The sequence below is a fragment of the Uranotaenia lowii genome, chromosome 2 (genome assembly GCF_029784155.1).
Source record: "Uranotaenia lowii strain MFRU-FL chromosome 2, ASM2978415v1, whole genome shotgun sequence".
Taxonomy (NCBI): Eukaryota; Metazoa; Arthropoda; class Insecta; order Diptera; family Culicidae; genus Uranotaenia; species Uranotaenia lowii.
In genome coordinates, this window is record NC_073692.1 from 189,793,597 (window position 1) to 189,815,944 (window position 22,348).

Consider the following 22,348-nt stretch of genomic DNA (forward strand, 5'->3'; position numbering starts at 1 on the left):
GATTTGTAACTGAATTATAAAAATACTAGCTGACCCGGTAAACTTCGTTTTACCTTCTAAAGTATAAATCGTAATAAATGTTTAATTTCATCTATTCGTCCTTAACTGCACCGTGCTCGCGAATAGATTCTTATGGAAATCGTAACAAATAAAGATGAATTTGTATGGGGACCCCCCTTTCATAAAAGTGTGATTCTTGAAACTATTATACAAACCATCTCTGGCCCCAAAAACCCTCGGATACCAAGTTTCACTTCATTCCGACCGCCCGTTCATACGTGATGTTATCACAAAGATAGCGCCTTTATTTTTATATATAAGATTTATTTAAAAAAATTTGGCGATTGTCCGAAAAAAAAATTTACACCGACAGTGTTGGTATAGGGTAAAAAAAAAACAATATAAAGTTCGAAGGTGGTTTCATGAAGCCAATCCGTCAAACGCTGGCTCCGGATTGTCAAAAGTGGAGGTTTTTCACCCAGAATCGACGCGGGATCATTAAGTAATTAAAAACGTCATACTGGGTTAAGTTTTTTACGACTTCGAAAATTGTAAAAATTTTGACATCTGAGAATCAAAAACTTCAAAAAACTATCTCACGATGTGAGAAACTATGCCATCAGCTTGTTGAGAAACCTTTGAGAAGGTATCAAAAAAGATCTGTGACATTTTTGTAAGAAATCTGTAATTCTGTAATTGCAATTTTGCAATCAAGAATAGGAGTAACGTTATCTTTGAGGAATTTACTTTTATTCAAAGAATATCGTGTCTAATATCAATAAAATGTGTCATTTTTACCATTAACTTGCATAATTCCTTAAAACATTCATTTGACAAACAGAACTGAAAATCTACATTTTTTGTACATTTTTAAGCGAGGATATAAATCATAAGCTTTTGCAACTCTGCACTATATAAAATGTTTGTTTTTCGTCACGAAGTTTGGCTTTAAAAGGCCTGCTTTTCCTACCAAAAATGAAAATCTCGAAAAGTAGTTCTTTTAGATACAATTTTGAAAACAGTGTCGAAAAGTGCTTCTATCCGACGCTGTTTGATGTGAAAACTAAAAATTGTAACCTGTTTCTTCAGATTGAAAAACTTGATTCTGGAGGGTATTTTACGGTATAGCAAAAAAATGTGTATGTAACTTGTTGTAAAACTCGATTTTTTTCAGCACTCAATGTATTTATTCAACGACTCGCTGAAAAATCCAGCATTTTGCAACTTGTTGCATAAACAACTATCTCATCCTTCTTAAGCTAATAATCCGAATATATTATGAAACAAACAAACAAAAATTATTATGTTAATTTTGTTTACAATCAGTTTTGTGTTGTTTTCATCATCATATTTGAAATTCCTCTGGTTAATTTGATATATTATCATGCTCTCTGTGTAAACCCCAAATTCATGTAAATAAAACGTGGTTTATGTTAATTTCTACCTGACATGTGTCACATATTGATGAATCTTTTTTTCATCAAAAATTTATGCGTCCATCTAAATAGAAAATCTTATCAAAATATTTTATGTAAAAATACTATGGTCAACCACTAGAATAGGGGAACGACTTTAAACACTATCACGTTTTAAATGCTTGAATATTATAAAAAAGCACATTTTTATGCATCCAAATGAGAACTCTATTTAAAGAGCACATCCGAAAGAATTCTATCGCCCCACGGGCCAAATTGTAGCACTGCTGAGATATTTTTAGCCGAGCCCAACCTAAATTAGAAGAAACACACAATCGTTAGTTAGTTAGTTAGTCAGTTTCCTCACCACTGTTCTTGGAAGGGTGGCCACTGCTGGCGGAACCGGAACCAAAGCCGTCCAGCCGGGAAAGTGTGTCAACGTCCAACGGGAAACCGAGATAGTCGACGGCTGGTTCGGTCCACGTGTTCATCCACTCGCCGTCTTCGTCGCCATAGGTGCCGGCAGCAGCAGGGAGCGAGGCCAGCGGGGAGTTGCTGAAATCATCTGTTGCTCCTCTGCCAACTGCGCCAGCCAATTGGGCCAACGCCACCGACAGCGGCAGCTCCCGATCCTCCTGGTAGACGGAGTTGGGTGAGAAGGGCGGGGGTAGCACATCGTTGGGACCGTTGGCCGGGGCCAGATCCAGGGCCGCCGAACCGTAGGGATCCCGGGACTCGAGCAGGGCCAGCAGGGACAGAGCGTCGGCTGCAGTCATTCTAGCAGGGCTGCGTTTCAGTCTGGGCCGGCCGGGTGGTTGTGGCAGAGAGAGAAACCGGGAAAGGAAAACATCGTCTCGTTAGTAATTTATAGTTGCATAGTTGTAGAGCAGAGCGTCTGTCTGACAGCAGCACGCTTGATAGATTAAAATAGTTGGGAAAAATCTCAGCTGGAGAAAAAAGTTTCAGTTTAGGTTAATCATCATGACATTAGCATTTTGATACGAGAGACAAAATTCCGAACATATCTTCAAATATACAGTAATTTATTCTATTTAAACTTAATTCTACATCATAGAGTTTAGAATATTTTGAAATTATGTTCTAGAAGGGCGGTAGGTTGATTTAAGCTAGAATTTCTTCAAGCATTAGAAGAACAGCAGCAAAAGTGGCTCCAGAGATAAATTAAACGAATAGTGCATTTACAGGGTGTTTAAAAACCCAGTCAACCTAAAATGGTGATAAAATGATAAATTAAGGTGTGAATTTGAGGCATAATTGAGAACCTACATTGACCTACAATCTTCTTTATGTCAGCATATAAACTACAATTTAACCCAAAACAGTTCTAACGACTTTCCTGATTGAAGGCAAGAAAAATACCGCACACGTGCTTCAAGCTTCAAAAAGTATATGATGACAACGACAACAATTCGTCACTGAATGTCGTCTTGGATTGTTCTCCGGGAAATTCAAGCGCACGGGAGGACTGATGACACTTGCAAAAGACAGTGTCACAATAGACAGTCTTCGTTCTCAATTAGGAAGAAAAATCCTCCTCCAAGTCCCAAACCAGGCACCAGGCATACTCTTATTCCTGCTGATTTAACTAGACTAGGCTAAGCAAATCTTGAGGAAATCGCTTGGGATTAGCTCTAAAAACTGACGCGAGACGGTGTCAATCAATTTAACTGTCGGGGAATTTTAGGCTGCGTTATTCTAGTTTCTTAAAATTTTCATTTCATTCATAAGATTTGGATAACAGAAATAGAATTATGAATTTATAAAAATCTACTAGAGAAGAAAATCTATTTATCGATTTGCCCTCAACTGGCGATTTCGCTCAAGCACCACATACATGTGTATTGGAAATTTTACATGGTAATGCAATTTTTTAGATGAATAATTCATCCAACGCTTGAAAGTGGCTGTGTCGATACATCATACAAAAACCGAAAAACTAATCCTTCGATCGCGCACTTAGCTAAGATGAACAAACGATGCTCATAAAAAAATATTCTTCCCTCATATCCTCGAATCACAGCTCGAGAGGACATGTGGGAGCGATGAATGCAATGCAGATAAGTTCCTCTACGATGCTCCCCCTACAGATGGGAAAATGTTTGAGTTTTTGCTCATCTTTGGTCCTACTAGTGTAGGATGTCGTGCTGCGCTGCTTGTCGTCAGATTTATCTGATTTATGGAATTCCTTGAATACATTTGAAGGCTGCATCGCGAGTGGGGGTTGCGAGTTAAAGTTTTTTTTTCTAGTTGTTCGTTGTAAATAAAAGTCATCCCGAGCAGACTTTGATGCCTGAATCGATAGCTAGGTGAAACCAAAATAAGCTATCAATACCAAAATGATAGCTTTATTAAGTATCATATTTTTCCCGATGGCAAAACTAGGTTTCACTTAAGTATCAATATGATGAAATATGATGACAAACCAACACCAAACTAAAGCATTGATAGCAAAATGATGGCACTCTAAGGAGTTGGTTTTTCTATAACAGCTGAATAAGGCATCATTAAGGTTTCATTTGATTTTACAGCGCAGAAAAGTGAGACCAAAATAATAGCATGATTTGATATTTAATCTTTTTTTGTGATGAAAATCAGTCTGTTGTAATGAAGTTAAAATTCAATTGAACTGAAAACAAACATCGAACTCATTACCAGCTTGTGCACGGATTACTTTGAGTTGATTTCTCGGTCATAGCAAAATTAGGCATCGTTAAGCTATCATTCAGAATGGGGGTAGGCTTAATAGCGGCACGTTATCCAAACATACGGGAAAATTGTGCCTATCAAAATGCAAAATGCAAAAAAAATTCAATTCAGAACAAGTTTGAAACCAAGGCAGATTTTTTATTTCAATATTATGTACATGTTTAAAATTTTGTTTTATTTAACCTTCATTTACGACGACAATAAAATTAATGAGTTATTCAATTTTCAAGTTTTTGAAAGCGATTACCGATGAAATGAATGCTGGTAATACATTTTACTTTACTGATTCATTTCTAGCGTAACATTTAAAACGGGCGAAACTTCCAAATGTAAACCAATCGAGTTAACGGTCATTCCGGATGCACGCGGTTGCACTTTACCTATTAAACGCGGTTTTTATTTTAAAATTACTTTAAACTTTAAAAAAATTGATAAAATTCAATTGGGCGAAACTTCCTGTTGATGCATTTTGTTGGAACGTGAAGTTACGCCTATTCAAAATGGAGTGAATTTTTCTATTCGTGTAGGGCCAATAGGCGTAGCTGAGTTGACCGTGTGTGACAAAACGGCCTAATTAGTTTTTGCGTGTAGGACGAATGGGCGAAACTTCAAAACCAAAACAAAAACGGCCGATCAATTTGGCGAAACTTGCAAGCGTAACTGGAATCGAAAACAATAAAAGGGCGAAACTCGAAAATCTCTGAAATTAAGCGAAAAAAGTTAAAGTTCTTGATAACCATCGAACAATAAGGGAATATAATGCACATTTTTTAATGTTGTTGAACAAAAAGTGGACGATTTTTTTAATAGGATTTGAAAAGGTGTTCCGAATTTTCAAACGCGTTTTTCTCGTTTCGAGCAAACTGCTAGTTTCGCCCTTTTGAAATGTTACGCTAGATTTGAGGATACGCTCAACAGAGATCCCAGGTAGTATTGTGAAAAATCAGTACACAAAATCAGTACACAGCGTACACAGTGACTACAAAATTGATAAAAATATTTTGCAGTTATACTATAAGATGTCAAAAATAAGAGCAGAATCTTGGTTGGCCTTGCAGACTGAATCTGAAAACACCGTGCAAATGTCCCCTGTACTGAAGGTTGAATGAGTAATTTTTTTTTCGGCTGATTAGATGCTCTCATTATTAAACCATGTTTAACTAGAAATTTGAATTATAATTTGGTATACTTTTTTATCAGTTCAGGCAATTTTGAAAAATCATCACGGCATCTCATAATGCAGAACAAACACTGAAAAATCAGTACACCTGGCACCCCTGATGCTAATGTAAACAATGTTTCAGTGTTATTATTTCGAAACTGGACCAGTTTTTAAAGTTCCATTTCATTTGCATCAAAAACGATTTTGAAATTAGTTCTAACCGTAACAGGAGCTGCTTAAGAAGTATCCCACATCGCATGAAAAAACCACATGTGAGTTTTGATTCCATTTCGTCTAGTCTGAAGACTACAGTTCTGTTTAATTTTGAATACTAGTTTGACGGAACACCAAAAGAAATAAAGAGGAATATCAAGAGCTTGAGAGTTCTCTTCAAGGATGTGCGGAACCAGCTGGATACTCTTGGTTTACTTTGGGAGGATAGTGTGGATTCAACGCAAACAGGCAAGTTCAAAAGGCCTTATCAAATGGAAAATGTCTGATTCCTTCAGGGTGACAACAGCAGGTTTTTGGAAGTACACGTCGGTATTCAATTCCTGCGCCGTTTATCCCCACGCTAGACAGGAAGCTTGTGGATTAGCTAATTTCAATGAGAACGGATTTTTTGCAGAACCAGATAGCTCTCCCTGGGGTTATAGGTGACCTGCTGTTGGAGGGAAACGTGAACCAAAACAATAAACATTACTGCCAGTTGGAAGAGAGAAAACAACAACCTTCTAGGATAACTGATTTCCAAAACCAATCATCATTCATGTGGAGATTCGATTTGAGATTGATCGGTAAGTTTAGTTTTAAGCTTAGCTACAAAATAAGAAAAGCGTACCCGAGCAGATTTTGATCTCTTTTTTCGCAGATATTGAATGACACACAAAAACTTTTTTGTGAAAAATTTTTCCATATGTGTAGTTCAAGTACCGAAATCAAAACCAACTTGAAGTTTACTCTATCATATTAGAGATCGAAAAAATCTATTAGAATAAACTTATCAAATTCAACAAGTTAATTAGTATTTTATTTAAAAAAGGCTGATCAATTTGAGTCATTAAGTATTGTGCAAAGTATTTAAAAGCAAAGATAATATTAATACACTGAAAATAATAGTCCCAAAATTTGTTGATGAAAAAATGCCTGATAAGTATATTCTAATAGAAGCGTAGGATTTTCATATGATTTAACTTCAATTTAGTTTTGTGTTGGGTACTTGAATTAAACTTCTTGAAATATATTTATTTATTTTGAACTTATCCAAACAAGTTTATGCGCAGCGTTGAATATCAGCAAGAAAAAAGCACTGTATATTTTAAGAAAAACAAAAAAAATGAAAACCTCATAAAGTTCACATAATTGGTTTGAAATTTACCTCGTTCTTTTTGCACTGTAATTCAAACCAATTGATGCAAAATTGAATGTTTATATTGAGTTGCATAAATAAAGGCGATTTTAAGGTGCCGAAAGTTGCCTTTGTTTATGCAACGTACTATTACTACGGCGTCAGTAATGGCTTTATCCACTTGAATTCATGAAAGTGTGAAAACTTTTCAATGACAAATCATGTCCTATTTCATGCTAAATTTTTGGCATCGTATAATTCATATAAATGTATTAGATAACTTTTGAATGTAAATAACTAATTCGTTTCAGATTATAAAAAATACAGCTATACCAATTAAGAACGTTTCCCCCACTTTTAAATGCTGAAGTGAAGTTGTAAAAATCGCTTTAATGTATGCAACCATAAGTGATGCCGGATGGAGTAAAGCATTGGAATTAGTTGTTCTGCTATCATGCCTTTTTTGCGAAATTCGGTATAATTAATCTCGAAAAAAGGTGGTGACACAAATGTTCGTTTACGGATAGCACAGTTGTACCAATTTTTGGTTTCACAGAAAGTATGTTAATACCTCTTTTAGCATCCTTTTACGAAAGGAATTTTGGAAGCACAACGATGCCAAGTTTTGGCAGTGGAATAAACCTTAAAGTGGTATCATTATGCCCTCAAACCCCGTTTTAATACGTTGGCTAAACGAGGCATCATCGAGGTTTCAGTGAAACCTACAGTTGGTATAATTGTGGTATCGGTATATGAAAAGTGAGACCCAAATTTTGGTATTGTACCACCTTTATTCGGGCAAAATGATACCTCATTTTCCTTTCAAGGCATGATAGCAAAATTAGGTAAAAATTTGCCATAAAAGTCTGTTCGGGTATCCTATATGTTCAGTTTTGTCCAGAGTTTTCCTAAATTGTAGTTGTGCTTGGAGTAAAATTATAAGCAACTGACATCTCTGGAGCCACCGCTTTATCTTTTCGTTAGTAGTTTTTTGTGGTGCTGCGAGAATAAAAGTCCACAACTATATAGCGATTTTTAAAACATTCAGTACATTTTTTGGTAGTATTTGAAAGAAAATTCTTCAGAATGAAGAAAACTATTTTTTAAGTTAAAAGATTTTAATAATACTTTTGACTTCATTGGAACAAAGATCAATTATGAACATGTTCGCTTCCTATTCCTACTGTCCAGTGCAGCAATTTTAAATCAATAACTGAATAAAGGTAACCGGATGAGGATGTTCTACGATACTATCTAGCATTTGAATCCGAAGATTTACAAGTTTCTTGATTATCTGGATTTAGGAAAAAAAAGTTTTCAGTCTCTGGAGCCACTTTTATCGGCTAATAATACAGTAAAAATCGTGTTAAGCTCTGAAAATAGAAAAAAAAGTTAAACAGAGCAGGATAGTTTTTATTTTCTTCTGCAATGATCGCAAGAAAAGGTCTTAAAGTTGTGCAATATGTTTATCAGTGAACAATGGGAAAATGTGGCCCCAAAATCCTAAAAAAATCGAAGCCGAAACTTGCCATCGGACTTGGCCGGAGCCAACTCAATGAGGTTTTATTCGACCTTAATTACCCAAAAGTGAGCCTTTATTCTTATAAAGGGTGATACCAAACATATTATAATCAACATTGGTAACTCTCAGCATGCTTCATATACTTCAGCAAGGACATGTATTTCAGCACCACCTCCTGGAGAAAGTTCTTACTAGAAGGAAATTTCAAGCATTGAGGTACTGAGGAAACTCAGAACATTCTTTCCATCAACCGTGGGTTCGCGTCTTAACTACAAAAGTTCGTGTTTGAACTTGCATTTCTATGACCACGCAGAAAATTTTGTTTATGTTTTATTTTCAACATAGGAATTTCAGCCTACTCCAACTTTTCTTCGTGTAGCAAAGTATGTTGCTATGGTTCTCAATATGTGTTGTTTTCTGCCGAATGGAAAAAAGGTCCCGACTGACGGAGTATGCTAATAAATCTACAATTTGAGATTCTAATATCATTTAAATTGGAACAATCATTGATGGAAATTTCACTTTTTGGACAATACTGAATATTTCATGAAAGAAATCATAAAAAGGCAACAATTTACTAAGTAAATTGATCTTAAAATCTACTCTACAATATGATTTGAGATTTATTGATGACCACTTCATCATTATTGTTATTATTATCATTATCTGAAGCACGTTTGGTAAATGGAAATCAGCATTTCTCCAAAATGAATAAATTGGTAAAGGAAAAAAATCTTCGTGTAGAATTAGCTCTTTTTTATACTTTTCATTTAGGCACATCTAATTTTTTGAAAACTCCAAAACATGTTGAACCGATAAATCAAAATCATATTTTGAGTATAATATTTATTAACGAAGTCAACTTACTTATCATGAAAGATATTATGAAAAAAAATAGTATATATACTTGTGTTGTATTTGGTATAATTGTCAGATCGGGACACAAAGTTTTTGGTGATAATGAGCTTAACAGTTTTCGCCAGAAGCTTTCGAAATTTAGTCTAAGGCAACTTAGGTCTTCTCGATAGCATTTATTCATGTTCGTAAGAACTTTCCTCACATGGAGGCGCGGTTCATGTGTCCTTCAAGTTTCTGGGGAGTGAGGAATATTACTACTATTATTATATTTGGTGATACGGTCAAAATTTGGTCAAGGGAAAACGCGTGTAAATCGGTGAAATCGTTTATTTAAAAAATTAAAATTAAATTTCTTTTTCAAGTTTAATTAGTATAAAATTCAGGAAAAATATTCAGTTAGGCTTCCGCTTTTCCAAATCCGAATTGCCGGGCCTTACGCTTAACCCCTGCCATCAGATTTTGTACAGTCACCTTGTCCACTTTCTTCGCCGCAGAAAGCCAGTTTGCCTCGAACTGTTGCTCGTCCTTAGCAGTTTTTTGGTCTTCTTTAGGTTCCGCTTGACAATAGCCCAGTATTTCTCAATTGGGCGGAGCTCTGGCGTGTTGGGAGGGTTCTTGTCATTGGGAACCACCTGCACGTTGTTGGCGGCGTACCACTCCATGGCCTTTTTACCGTAATGGCAAGATGCTAAATCCGGCCAAAACAGTACGGAACAACCGTGTTTCTTCAGGAAAGGCAGCAGACGTTTATTCAAACACTCTTTCACTTAAATATCTCGGTGACAGTCCCGGAAGCTATGAAAATGCTGCTTTTCAAGCCACAGGTAAAGATGGGTTACCAAACCAGATATTTCTTCGCGAACTTTGACAGTTTCATGTGCTTGAAAATATCTGCTACCTTTCCCCTTTCTTTTGCCGTATAAAACTCTTGTCCCGGAAGCTGCTTGTAGTCGGCTTTGACGTAGATTTCGTCGTCCATTACCACGCAGTCAAACTTCGTCAGCATCGTCGTGTACAGCCTCCGGGATCGCGCTTTGGCCGTCGTATTTTGTTTATCATCGCGATTTGGAGTCACTACCTTCTTGTAAGTCGATGGTCCGGTTCGTTGTTTGGCTCGATGCACGGTTGTAGACGATACACCCAGCTTATTGCGGCATCTCGGAGAAAGAGGTTAGGGTTTCGCTTGAAACTACCGGCAACTCTCTTTGTCGTCTCAGCGGCTTCCGGTTTTCGATTTCCCCCGATCCAGACTTCCTGGCTGTCGACAAACGATCCCCAAACACTTTAATTACATTTGTAACGGTTGATTTGGCAACTTTTAGCGATTTTGCCAGCTTTGCGTGCGAGTAGTACGGATTTTCGCGATGCGCGAGCAAAATTTTGATACGCTGCTCTTCTTCCTTGGACGGCATTTTGACAACTGAAGAGTGAATTCCAAAATCAAAATAGGAGCAACATTCTACACACACACACACACCTTCAAAATGAGGGGAGTTCAGGTTTTTTAAATGGATTAAGTTTAATTTTTTTCAAAATTATGAAATTATAAATGCGGTCAATTCAATTAAATCAAATGCGGTTGGAGTGGATGGTATTCCAATTAAACTCCTTAAAATTTTATTACCGTACATTTTACCTGCCTTGAGACATATTTTCAATTCAATTATCAAAACCTCTAAGTTTCCATTTCAATGGAAAAAATCTAAAGTTATTCCTATTCCAAAAAAGGCTAAATCTCATGAACTATCAAACCTCAGGCCAACCAGTATATTGAGCGTAACTTCAAAAATATTTGAAAAATTAACAAAACATCAAATTACCGAATACTTAAATCAAAATAATATGCTGTATGAGTTTCAATCAGGATTTCGTTCTTCTCACAGCACAGAAACTGCTCTCATGAAAGTACATAATGATATTGCGCTAACCTTGGATAAAAAAGGAATAGCTATATTATTGATGATTGATTTTGCTAAAGCTTTCGACCGTGTATCACATATAAAACTATTAAACAAACTTATTACCAAGTATAATTTTTCTTCGACAGCTGTAAAAATGATTCAATCGTACCTTCATGGCCGATCGCAAACAGTCTTTTTAAACGATTGTTTTTCTGATTTCACTAATATTGGTTCTGGAGTTCCTCAAGGATCAATTCTTGGACCTTTATTTTTCTCACTTTTTATAAATGATCTTCCATCAGTTCTACAACACTGCTCAATCCACCTTTTTGCAGACGATGTTCAAGTATATCTTTGCGAGAAAAATGATGTTAATCCTAATGAATTCCTTACGAAAATAAATGGAGATCTTGCTAAAATAAATGAATGGTCCGATTCTAACCTCCTACCTATAAATCCCTCTAAACAAAGGCTCTGTTCTTTGGAAGACTACTACCCTTCTCAAATTTACAACCATTAGTTCTCAACAATACGGTCATCCAGTTCGTCGATTATGCTGAAAATCTAGGAGTAATTTTTGATCGGGATCTCTCCTGGAACCGTCAAGTTAATGCTCAATGCTGTAAAATTTATGGTTCGATAAAAAGGTTAAATTTAACAACCCATCATTTGGACGCACAAACAAAACTAAAACTTTTCAAGACTTACGTATACCCTCTATTTTTATATGGTGATTTTCTGTATTCGAATGCCTCTGAAAGATCCTTGAACAAAATACGCATAGCCCTCAATTCCTGTGTACGATACGTTTTCAAACTATCTCGATTTTCTCGAGTGTCACACCTACAAAAATTGCTCATCGGTTGTTCATTTGAAAGTTTTTATAAATATCGCTCTTGTGTAGTAATGCATAGAATCTTGAAAACTGGTAAACCTAATTATTTGAAAACTTTGCTCACGCCACTAAGAAACTCAAGAACCAGGAATATCTTGATCGCTTTGCATAGTTCGTCTTACTATGGTAAAACATTTTTCGTCAGAGGTATTGTCAATTGGAATAATCTTCCCAACAATTTGAAAATAATTAATAATAAATCAGAGTTTAAGAAGAGGTTGCTTGAAGAATTCATGGAGTAAAACGACATAGGAAGAAAATTGATACTAGAACATATTGACGGAACGATTAGTTGTTAAGAAGCAGAAATTCTAGTTAAATATGTAACCGCCAATTGTAACAAATTAAAAGATTGAAATCTTACGTTGCAAGAATAAACAAATCTACAAACAAATCTACAAATCTAAAAAAAGATTTTGAGAAACGACCTGTTTTGCTTTCTTTTTCCCCTGTGAAGATAAAGTCACTTTATAAAATAATTGCTCTATATCTCTTGAATGTTAATCGATTTCAACAAAATCAGCTTCAAACTAAAGCTTTACAATGCATTCAACAATGCTAAAATGCTTAAATCAATCGAAAAAGTTATGCATTACTTTTTTAAAAAGTTAGTTGATTTAAATATAAGTGTTTATGAAACTGACAGCTTAACTCCTTCAACACTTCATTATTCTTCTTGAAACTTTCACATCACATTAGCATGTTTCCCACATACAGTTAACTGAAAAATTTGCCCGGCGTGTCTAACGGCAGATTTGAACTACTGAGAAAATTTCACTTAAGATAAGTTCAGGTTTCAGGTCATTGAACTTGCGGCTTCTTTTTTTTTGGGGACTGTGGATCAAGGGCGTAGCTTTTCTTGCGATTTTTTTAAAATAATATTTTTTTCCTAAATTTTTAATGAAGGTTTTATTTGATTGTTTTTTTGGCTAGAACATAAAATTCAAATATCCATTTTTTTGTGATTAGAGCCACCACTTACTTGCATTAGCAGTTGAACTTCAAAGACTGCAAGTCTGGACTCGGATATGGCTGGAATTTTTTTTGTGCCGTATCCGTGTGATAAAAAATAAGAAATTTACTCTTATTTCTCAATATTTATAAATATAGACAATTTGTTTAGCCAGATTATCAGGAATTGGTTTCAAACGAAAAAAAGTGCAATAAAACTTAAAAAAAAATGAATATATTCTGACAGCTTTGTTATATTTAAGCGTTTCATTGAATTTTCAAAGCTTCCAGAATACTTCTTTCGAAGGATAGCATAGCATAGCATAAAATAAGGTAACTAGGGGGCATTGGCTGATACACGAGGTACAACTAATAATCAAGCCCAAAATGCCAAAATAAGTACCTAGATTCAATACTCATTTCGAGTGTCGTTAAATAATGAGAATTGAGAATCAGTGCGGTGGCACAATACACACCGTGGCAAATCAATGTAATAATAGAGGAGAATGAGGGTACTTGATCCCTGGGGATACTTTATTCCTTAGCAATATCTAGAAACTGGAATGACTTACAAGGATCAAATGTTATAGAAAAATATACTAAAAGGAACAAAACAACTATGCTATGAGCTCAAAAAAATTTAACAAAATATTTTTTTGACTTATTGAACTGTGTTTGAAAAATTCCACAAAATGCGACTTGAAGATCTTTTTTATCACTTCAAAATGTTTCTGACATGAAAAAATTAATACAAAAATATATATTCCAATGCATAAATTGTAAGAGTGTTATATAAACTTCATAATACCATTTTTTCAAAGCATTGGTAAACTCTCAACATTTTTCAGATAAAGTTTTCTAAAATGTTCATTATGGGTTCATTTGATCCATAGAGTTCAAAAAGGTGTTATTCTCTTCTAAATAGATAACGATCATTGCTGCTTACAAGATTACGATTTATCCAATAAATGATATTTATACAATAATTGTTTGGCAAAAAGGGCTAAGAAATTTGACTTTCTCTTTAATTGTGAAAATAGCGCCTTAAAGTATGCAATGACTCTAGGGTTGAGACAAAGTTTTGGAATTTTCTTCTTCTGACATTTATAAATTGTGAAACAAGAAAAAAACATGACCAAAATAGTCAATTGACATTCTTTTTTGAAATTTTGTTTGATTTTTTCTAAGGACTAGGGCCCCCGGAATGAAGGATCAAGTCTCCCTTAACTTCGAAAATAACGCATTATTTTTACTTCCACGAAAATGCTCTAGTTCATCTACGGGTTCATGGATCGTTCCAACTTTTGGAGCATATAAACTTGAAATTACAAGCTGTCAGAAAATACAAAAGTAGGCGAGTTGCTAAATTTTTTCGAAAAGATATGATGGAAATGAAAAAAGTGGATCAAGTATCCCCATGCTTCCCTATAGTCTGAACAGCTATTTAAATGGACTTTTCAGGTGCAGAGAACTCACACAACTCTTCATATAAAGATGCTGTTCTGACTGACTGAAGAGACTGGGAAATCCTACTTGACAGATAGAATGAATAAAGAAATATAACGTTCACAAATGTACAAATAAAATGGAAAGAGCTCACAAATGTTTTGTTTTAACCCGAGTAGAGACTGACAACCATGGGGTATAAAGGAACCTGTATTGCCACTTCAGATCTTGGAAGAACGAGGCAGAAATCCTCTGAACTTCTTGGACAGCGGTCCGAGCTGCGTTTAGGATTCTCCGGGAAGTAGATTGGGGTTTTTTCTCGATGTCAATCCTTGTGTAATATTATCGGGGTCCGGCTTTGAAGCAACTTTTGAGGTAAATTTTGATATTGGAGAGATTAAATTTTTCAGCACGAAAAAAATACGTCATTTTCTAGCACAGCCTACCAAGCCTCACCAGAATACATCTTTCCAAGAATATATAAATATTTTGGGATTCAATTATATTTTACCGCTTTCTCGGAAAATCCGGAAGAAAAATATTACTTATAAAAAAAACATTCAACTTTTGCTTTACTTCGCTTTATCTCATTTTTCAATGAACCGATTCAAAAAAAAATTGAGTTTTATCTCGTTATTTGATTATCATTTTCATAAAACGTACTTAGGCTCTCAAAAGACTTAGTTCTTCAATATATTGGAATGATCATTGCAATGTGCGTTTCGGGTCATATTGATCCGAACAGCTTTGGTAGGATAAGTAGGTAGATGTAACAAAAAAGTTACAGTAGACAGAGGCTTAAAATGTTAAGATTAATTGATCCGCATTATATTTTTTATCTTTTGCAGAAATAATAAACGTGCATTTTCACTCTATTTCAATTGCAAAGATCGCAAGGCTAATATTTAGCCTGAAAATTTTGAGATGAGCTGCATGTGTTATGTGTTTTAAATCGCATGGGATAACATTATTATTTTACACTTTTGCTTCCAAAAAAGGAAACCATTTAGATTCCAGGCAGGGCTTGTGATATAGCTCAGTTGGCAAGTCTGTTGTCTCCTGAGCCGATGTCCGCGAGTTCGAGCCCAAGAGTAAACATCGAACACAGTTGTACCGGATAGTTTTTCAATAACGATCCGCCAACTGCAACGTTGATAAAGTCGCGAATGCCATAAAGATGGTAAAACGACTATAATCGAAACAAAAAAAAAAAATTTAGATTCCAGGCGTTTTGAAATACTAACGAAGTTCAAATTTCACCTATTTCTATAACCGGTTTTGAGGATGGCAGCACCTAGATAAAGTTAAAAAAAACACACATATTGTTCATTGACTCAAAAAGTGACCTGTACAAGACTTTTGCGTAATTGAACTTAAAAAATATTATTAGGACAAATGTCATGAAAAAATGTATTAAACCCAAATTCTGATGTTATCTCGATAAACATTTTTGGACAAAAGTCGATTTTCATTGACTTTAGAAAATGATGGATGTCTATGAAATATTTAACCCTCATCCGCCCCAGAAATTTTTACCAGACCAAAATCAATATATCATTCTTATTTCCCAACCGATTTCTACGCAATTTTTAGTTTTGAAAATCTTGTAATGTAACGCAAGTTTTTTTGAAATTGTTTAAGATCGTGATCACAAAGTGTGTATGAAAGTGGTTTATAAACCGTACTTTTTGATGAACCGTCAAAATGGGAAAGTTGACTTACTTTGGCAAATTTGGGCATTTTCAGTTTGATAGAATACGAAACAAAGAGTTTTTGACAAGTTTTCAAAGGAAGTTTTTCGAAACGTTAGTAAATTTGAAATTTCTCAGATTTTCTGAAACTCGAATTTTACTTTGCACTGGATTTTGAGTATATTAACGCAAGATATCCGCAATAAATTTATATTAACCAAAAAGGCAATTTTATACCGATTCTAGTGGTGCCGACGAGTGAGCGAAAACTGACAAAAACGCAAGCATTCGCTGGATTCATTTTTAGTTTTATATTTATCTTATTTGTGTAAAATATCGCAGCGCTTATGCAATTACATCACTAGAATTGGTGTGAAATTGATTTTCTGTTAAATATAAATGAATGCCGAAAATATTGCAAGAAAATTCTCAAAATCAAGTGAAAACTTGAATTTAAGTGCGAGAAAATCTAAGGAATTACAAATTGTAAAAAAGTTCAATAAACTGCTATCTTTGAAAATTCGTCAAAAATTCTGAAATTCGCTTTTTTTTAAATAAAAAATGCAAAAATTTACCAAATTACGTCAACTTTCCAATCTTTTTTTTAAATTTTATCTGGTGTGACTTAAACAATTTTGGCTAATGATTTATTGAAAAGTACGGTTTTTACACCATGATCATGATCTTAAAAAATTAAAATAAAAAGACAATCTTTATGTGCAACGTATAACTTCAAGCTTCAGCTTTCTCGGACACTAAGTGAATTTTTTTTTAAGCATTTTGTTTTTTTTCCGAAGCATGTTTTTGAGTATATTTTTATTAGACTTTGAATAACGGAAAACTGATGTGTTGTAGATCTTTAAAACATATTTGAATTGCATTGCGAGGTTTCCAAAACTTTAAATTTTGAAAAAATCGGTTGAGAAACACGAGAAAACTAGCGGTTCGAAGCGAGGAGTGTCAAATTGATACTCAAGGTCTGATAAAGGATTTTTTTCCTGGACTTTCAGAGCGCGTATGTAAAAAAGTAATGATACAATATTGAAAATTTCAAAAATTCATTGAGGGTAACCGAAGAAATTTATTTTTTTTATTTTGATACACCCGAATAAAGTTAGAAGCCGCCAAACTTCCAAAAGTGTTATAATGACACTCAAGAGCGGATTAGGGTTAAGTAATTGACTTAAAAAATAAATTACAATTTGTTCCACAACACTTCTAACCATTTGAATGTATGCAATGAATTTCCACTAAAGTGATCCTGAAACTTATTAAAAATTAAATAACATATTCCAAAAAGTTCAACATAAATTTGACAAAACGACAAAAATGAACCTAATTGACAATAAATGACAAAACCAACAAATGAGCGAAAGAGTATATCCAAAAAAAATATCATACCTGACAAAAAATCAAGAGTAAAAGAAAAACAAAAATGAAAAAGAATTTTTTTCCAAACTTATGTAGTTTTGGTTTTTTGTCTTGTTTTCAATGTTCTAACTTTTGTCATATTGTTAATTTTGAGCTTTTTTACATTTGAAATTTCCGATCATTTGTTTTAGATTTTTTCCTTTTTTATCTTTTTGAATTCATTTTTATTTTGGTCCCTATGTTATTTTTGTCTTTTTTTAAATCATTTTTGTCGTTTTTATTTTAAACTCTGTGGTTTTAATCATTTAATCATTAAACTTTGTGGTTTTAATTTCAATCACATTATTCAAGTTTACTTTCATTATGGTTTTGGGTATTCTAACTAAAATACCCAAAACTATAATGAAAGTAAACTGGAACCACCCTAGTGTAAAATAAATTGACCACAGTGGTGTAAAAACCTGAACAATGAATGTGTTCTGAAATTCATCGATAAAATTTTATCCCATATATCTAACCATTGCCACCCTGGCCCTGATGGAAACATATCAACACAAAGAAAAAATCATACAGAATCAACAATGTATTCGAATATAAAAATTGGGGTTTATTCATACAAATCTCTAATTTTGAATATGTGTTGAAAACGAATCGTTTGAACTAGTTGAGTCATAAAATATACAAATCTGCAACTTGATAATTCGATAGCATACCAAACAATTATTTACACTTCTACTATCTGTCCCTGACAGTTGAAGGTAAGCTGCATCATCAGGATATCTGCGGAATTTTTCAGCATTTGCTCGGTTTGGGTCATGCACAGCTTGTAGTTTGATCGAATGGCATCCAAATCCTGCTGGAAAGTTTCCTTTGCCTTCTCCATATCGGCACCAACGCTTTCCGGATTGATTTGAAGATCCTCTAGCTTCTTGTTTAGTTTTGCGATGATATTTTCCGGAGTGTAGAACACGTTATCTCCTCGGAACACATCCAGCAGACGAAGCTCGGCGATGAGAGATTCCTCGACTCCCAGAGTTTTGTAGTATTTGGTAATTAAGGCGTTGAACTGCTCGTCGACGGTATTGATGCAATTGGTGAATCCGACACCAGCAAGGTTCATGTTCATATCGAGACTGGTGTTCAAGAATCCCAGACACGTTCTGTCGACCGATGGATCTTGATTGAAAATTTGATTATGGATTCCTTCCTCTTTGGCTTCGGCGTTGATGATGTAATATTCTTTCATCTCGATAATAGTTTTGTGGAATTGGGCTACGTTCTCTGAGGCTTCCTGACGAATCTTGGCCAACTCGTTTTCACCGTTCACCATAAGGTCCAAATATTTAGGGGCTACCTCACGAAATTTTGCTATGACATCTTTAGCAGGTTGTCGGGCAGCATTCGCAAAAGCCAGGAACGCAATCAAAATTGTAATACTTTTCATGTTGGCGGTAGTTGGTTTCTTTTAGAATGATTTAAAATAACAGAATAATCTGCCCACAGAAGTCATGTCTTTTATATTCTAAAAAGAGCTTCCGTTACTAACAAGATCCAACGATATTTACTATATCAAATGTACGATGCGATAATGAAGATATCGTTTATAACTTCCGTTTCTTTCTCGTTTTCCCCAGAAAAGATAGCAGCATCCACATTTGGAGCAGCTATCAATTCGGGTAATGAAAACAAAACGAAAAGTTTGTTTTCGTATGGCAGACTCGTTATGATTTTATGAATTCTAAGTAAAACAGCACTCATCAGTTTCGGGGAACAGTATGATACCAGTTTTCCAGGAATCAATACTTTTACAAATTATTTTCACTCGCCACGTGTCAAATTGTGAGCAACGAAATTTACTCGGAAAAGTGTTTTCTAGAAAATTGACTGATTTCGGATGTTCAAAGTTACATAATTTTATGCATGAGACTTTTTTTAATTTTGTTAAATTTTGATATGGAAACCTCGTGTTCATTATGTTGAATTCATTGCTACTCCAAGCATTCATCTGCCTCAACACTGCTCAAATCAGATATCATTCTTCTATCATGCGTTCGTTGATCATCTAAAAAATTTACACACCAACTCTAACGTGCAAACCGACTCAAAGTGCTTCTTCTCATGACGAGCGTTTCACACCAGTGGACACATCTCCATCATTATATAATTCGCTTTAATTAAGAAGTTAAATTGAAATTTTACGTTACATTTATGGTGGCTTCATTCCTTGGCATGGTGCTGCCTTAACTTTTGCACCATCATTGAGTTGCATAGAAACGCTCCTGCGATATGTGCCTCAAGTGCGATATAAAATCATCCACACAGCCTCATGAGTGACTTGATGAACCATTAGGGACTCAGGACTAGGAATAAAAGGGGACAAGTCTAAATGAATAAATCAAAGGCATATTGCTATCGGAGGATGGTTCATATTAGGATTAACGAGATCAAGTGTGGTAAACTGTCCAGTCTAACACAACCAGTATATAAGAATACTATCTAAGTGTTACACAACCATGCAACAGGACAAAATAAAGAGACAAGGGAGCTCGTAAGGGTCAGTCGGGGATTGAGCCAACAAAGGATTACCAGATTAACGGTTTAACGAGCATCCAGAAGGACCGGTACGGAAATTAAAGACCGTGCTGAAAACTTCAACGTCAAGGAAGCGGGTATTTTGTCTGTGTTAGGTGAAATTCAATTGAGGATATGGCTCTGAAACTAATCTGAGTGCTGAAATTAATGATTTATCCCGGAAAACTGAGGTATAAATTTGAAAAAAAAATTTTGGATGAATTATCCAATATGGTGAAAATCCCATAAAATGTTTGTCTTGTTTCGCTTACAAGTAGTGGTCATGCATCGTTTTGCTTTGAGTTTTTATGCCAGTAGTGCTTTTCCAATCATATCATCTTTGGTAAAGGGTGATACGGTCAAAATTTGGTCAAGGGAAAACGCTTGTAAATCTATGAAATCGTTTATTCAAAAAATCAAATTAAATTTCTTTTTCAAGTTAAATTAGTATACAATCCAGGAAAAATATTCAGTTAGGCTTCCGCTTTTCCAAATCCAAATTGCCGGGTCTTACGCAAAACCCCTGCCATCAGATTTTGTACAGCCACCTTGTCCACCTTCTTCGCCGCAGAAAGCTAGTTTGCCTTGAACTGCTGCTCGTCCTTAAAAACACCTATAAAACTCCTGTCCCGGAAGCTGCTTGTAGTCGGCTTTGACGTAGGTTTCGTCGTCCATTACCACGCAGTCAAATTTTGTCAGCATCGTTGTGTACAGCCTCCGGGATCGCGCTTTGGCCGTCGTATTTTGTTTATCATCGCGATTTGGAGTCACTACCTTCTTGTAAGTCGATGGTCCGGCTCGTTTTTTGGCTCGATGCACGGTTGTAGACGATATATCCAGCTTATTTGCGGCATCTCGGAGAGAGAGGTTAGGATTTCGCTTGAAACTACCGACAACTCTCTTTGTCGTCTCAGCGGTTTCCGGTTTCCGATTTCCCCCCGATCCAGATTTCCTGGCTGTCGACAAACGTTCCCCAAACACTTTAATTACATTTGTAACGGTTGATTTGGCAACTTTTAGCGATTTTACCAGCTTCGCGTGCGAGTAGCTTGGATTTTCGCGATGCGCGAGCAAAATTTTGATACGCTGCTCTTCTTCCTTGGACGGCATTTTGACAACTGAAGAGTGAATTCCAAAATCAAAATAGGAGCAACATTCTTCACACACACACACACACACACACGCCTTCAAAATGAGGGGTGTTCAGGTTTTTTAAATGCAAAATTGAAAGAAATACGTCAAGTTGATATTGACCAAATTTTGACCGTATCACCCTTTACAGTACACTTTCCATCGTATTTTCGGCAAAGAGATGTGCTAAGTAGGCATTGAATTTTCATAAAAAATTATCCACAAGCATGATTTGGTACAAGTAGTTGATTTATTAAGCAAAATTTGAGCTCCATTAGTCATTCATCAGGCTCTTGTAAGCACTCTTCTCTTCCACGAAAGTACGAATTTTCTCAAATAAATTTTTATGAGGAATTTTGTCTCTACAGTGACTGATTTATAGCTTTAGGCAAACAATTTAAAAATGCATATTGAAACGTTTTTACCTACTTTTTCAAGTTTTATCCCGTTAGGAAGTAGACTTTTTTAGTGTTTGAACACGAAACAATGAAGTAACACGTTATAGCTGTCTTCTATGGTTAAATTAGAGTCCTTCTTAACACTAGAAGGACCGGCAAATTGAATATACCTATTCGGACCGTGACCAGTCAAAATGACTGGTAAAGGGGAAATTTTTTCTATCAAAATATTTTTAAATTTTTTCTTTTGAAATTATTTTGTTATTAATTCGATAACATTTTTGTTATAAAATTGAAATATTTTTTCACCATGGGTGCCCGGAATCACCTCAGTTTGGCATAGTTGACGAATGCGTGTATGTCATAAAATGAATATGTCAAATAATTATCAAAAAATTGAAACACATTATCAATCTAATAATAAAAACATGTTAGATGGCTATGGTTATTGACCATGGGTGCACGGTTTCACTTCAGTTTTGTTTTAGTAGATGTTTTCTAGCATCCATCGCTCTGAAGTTTTTCAACCCGATGCCTATAAATTATACCTGATATTGTAGGTTTTGAAGCATATTTTTTATATAAGTAGAGTAATTTACCATGGGTGCCCGGATTCACCGCCGTTCATCCAAAATCAATTTTTTTGCATGTTAAAGGTAAGGAATAAAGACTTTTAAAGATTCAAATGAAAATTTGTGTTATATACATGGTTTTTCACTATGACATAATGATTTAAATAACGATTTTTATTTAAAGTTCCGTTTTTTCATTCCTGGAAAAAAAATATTTCAATTTTATCTTGAAATAATAAATTTATTTATTTTTTATTACAAAACAGGTTTTTGCAATCGTACATTTATCTGATAAGATCTGATCAACATCCAAGAAATTGGAAAACGCTTACCATGGACCGAGTGAGTTTAGGGATTATATGCATCAAGTTATGTCGTGCGACGAAAAA

The 22,348-nt window shown here is 35.0% G+C and overlaps 2 protein-coding genes across 3 annotated transcripts in view; both read right to left on the reverse strand.

Moving 5' to 3' along the window:
* The window catches only part of LOC129744586 (uncharacterized), a 327,683-nt gene that overhangs the window by 14,892 nt on the left and 290,443 nt on the right, over positions 1-22,348 (reverse strand). For both annotated transcript variants that reach the window (XM_055737200.1, XM_055737199.1), the window contains exon 5: positions 1,783-2,213. In XM_055737200.1, the coding sequence (XP_055593175.1) occupies positions 1,783-2,213 (431 nt within the window). The remainder of the gene's footprint in view (positions 1-1,782; positions 2,214-22,348) is intronic.
* On the reverse strand, positions 17,853-18,757 carry LOC129744594 (uncharacterized). Its single transcript, XM_055737211.1, has one exon. It carries the CDS (start codon positions 18,729-18,731, stop codon positions 18,012-18,014), a length of 720 nt encoding a protein of 239 aa, XP_055593186.1. The 5' UTR covers positions 18,732-18,757; the 3' UTR covers positions 17,853-18,011.

Bases quoted from the DNA above. Each gene is read 5' to 3' on its own strand.
- LOC129744594 (XM_055737211.1), bottom strand. From the start codon at position 18,731: ATGAAAAGTATTACAATTTTGATTGCGTTCCTGGCTTTTGCGAATGCT.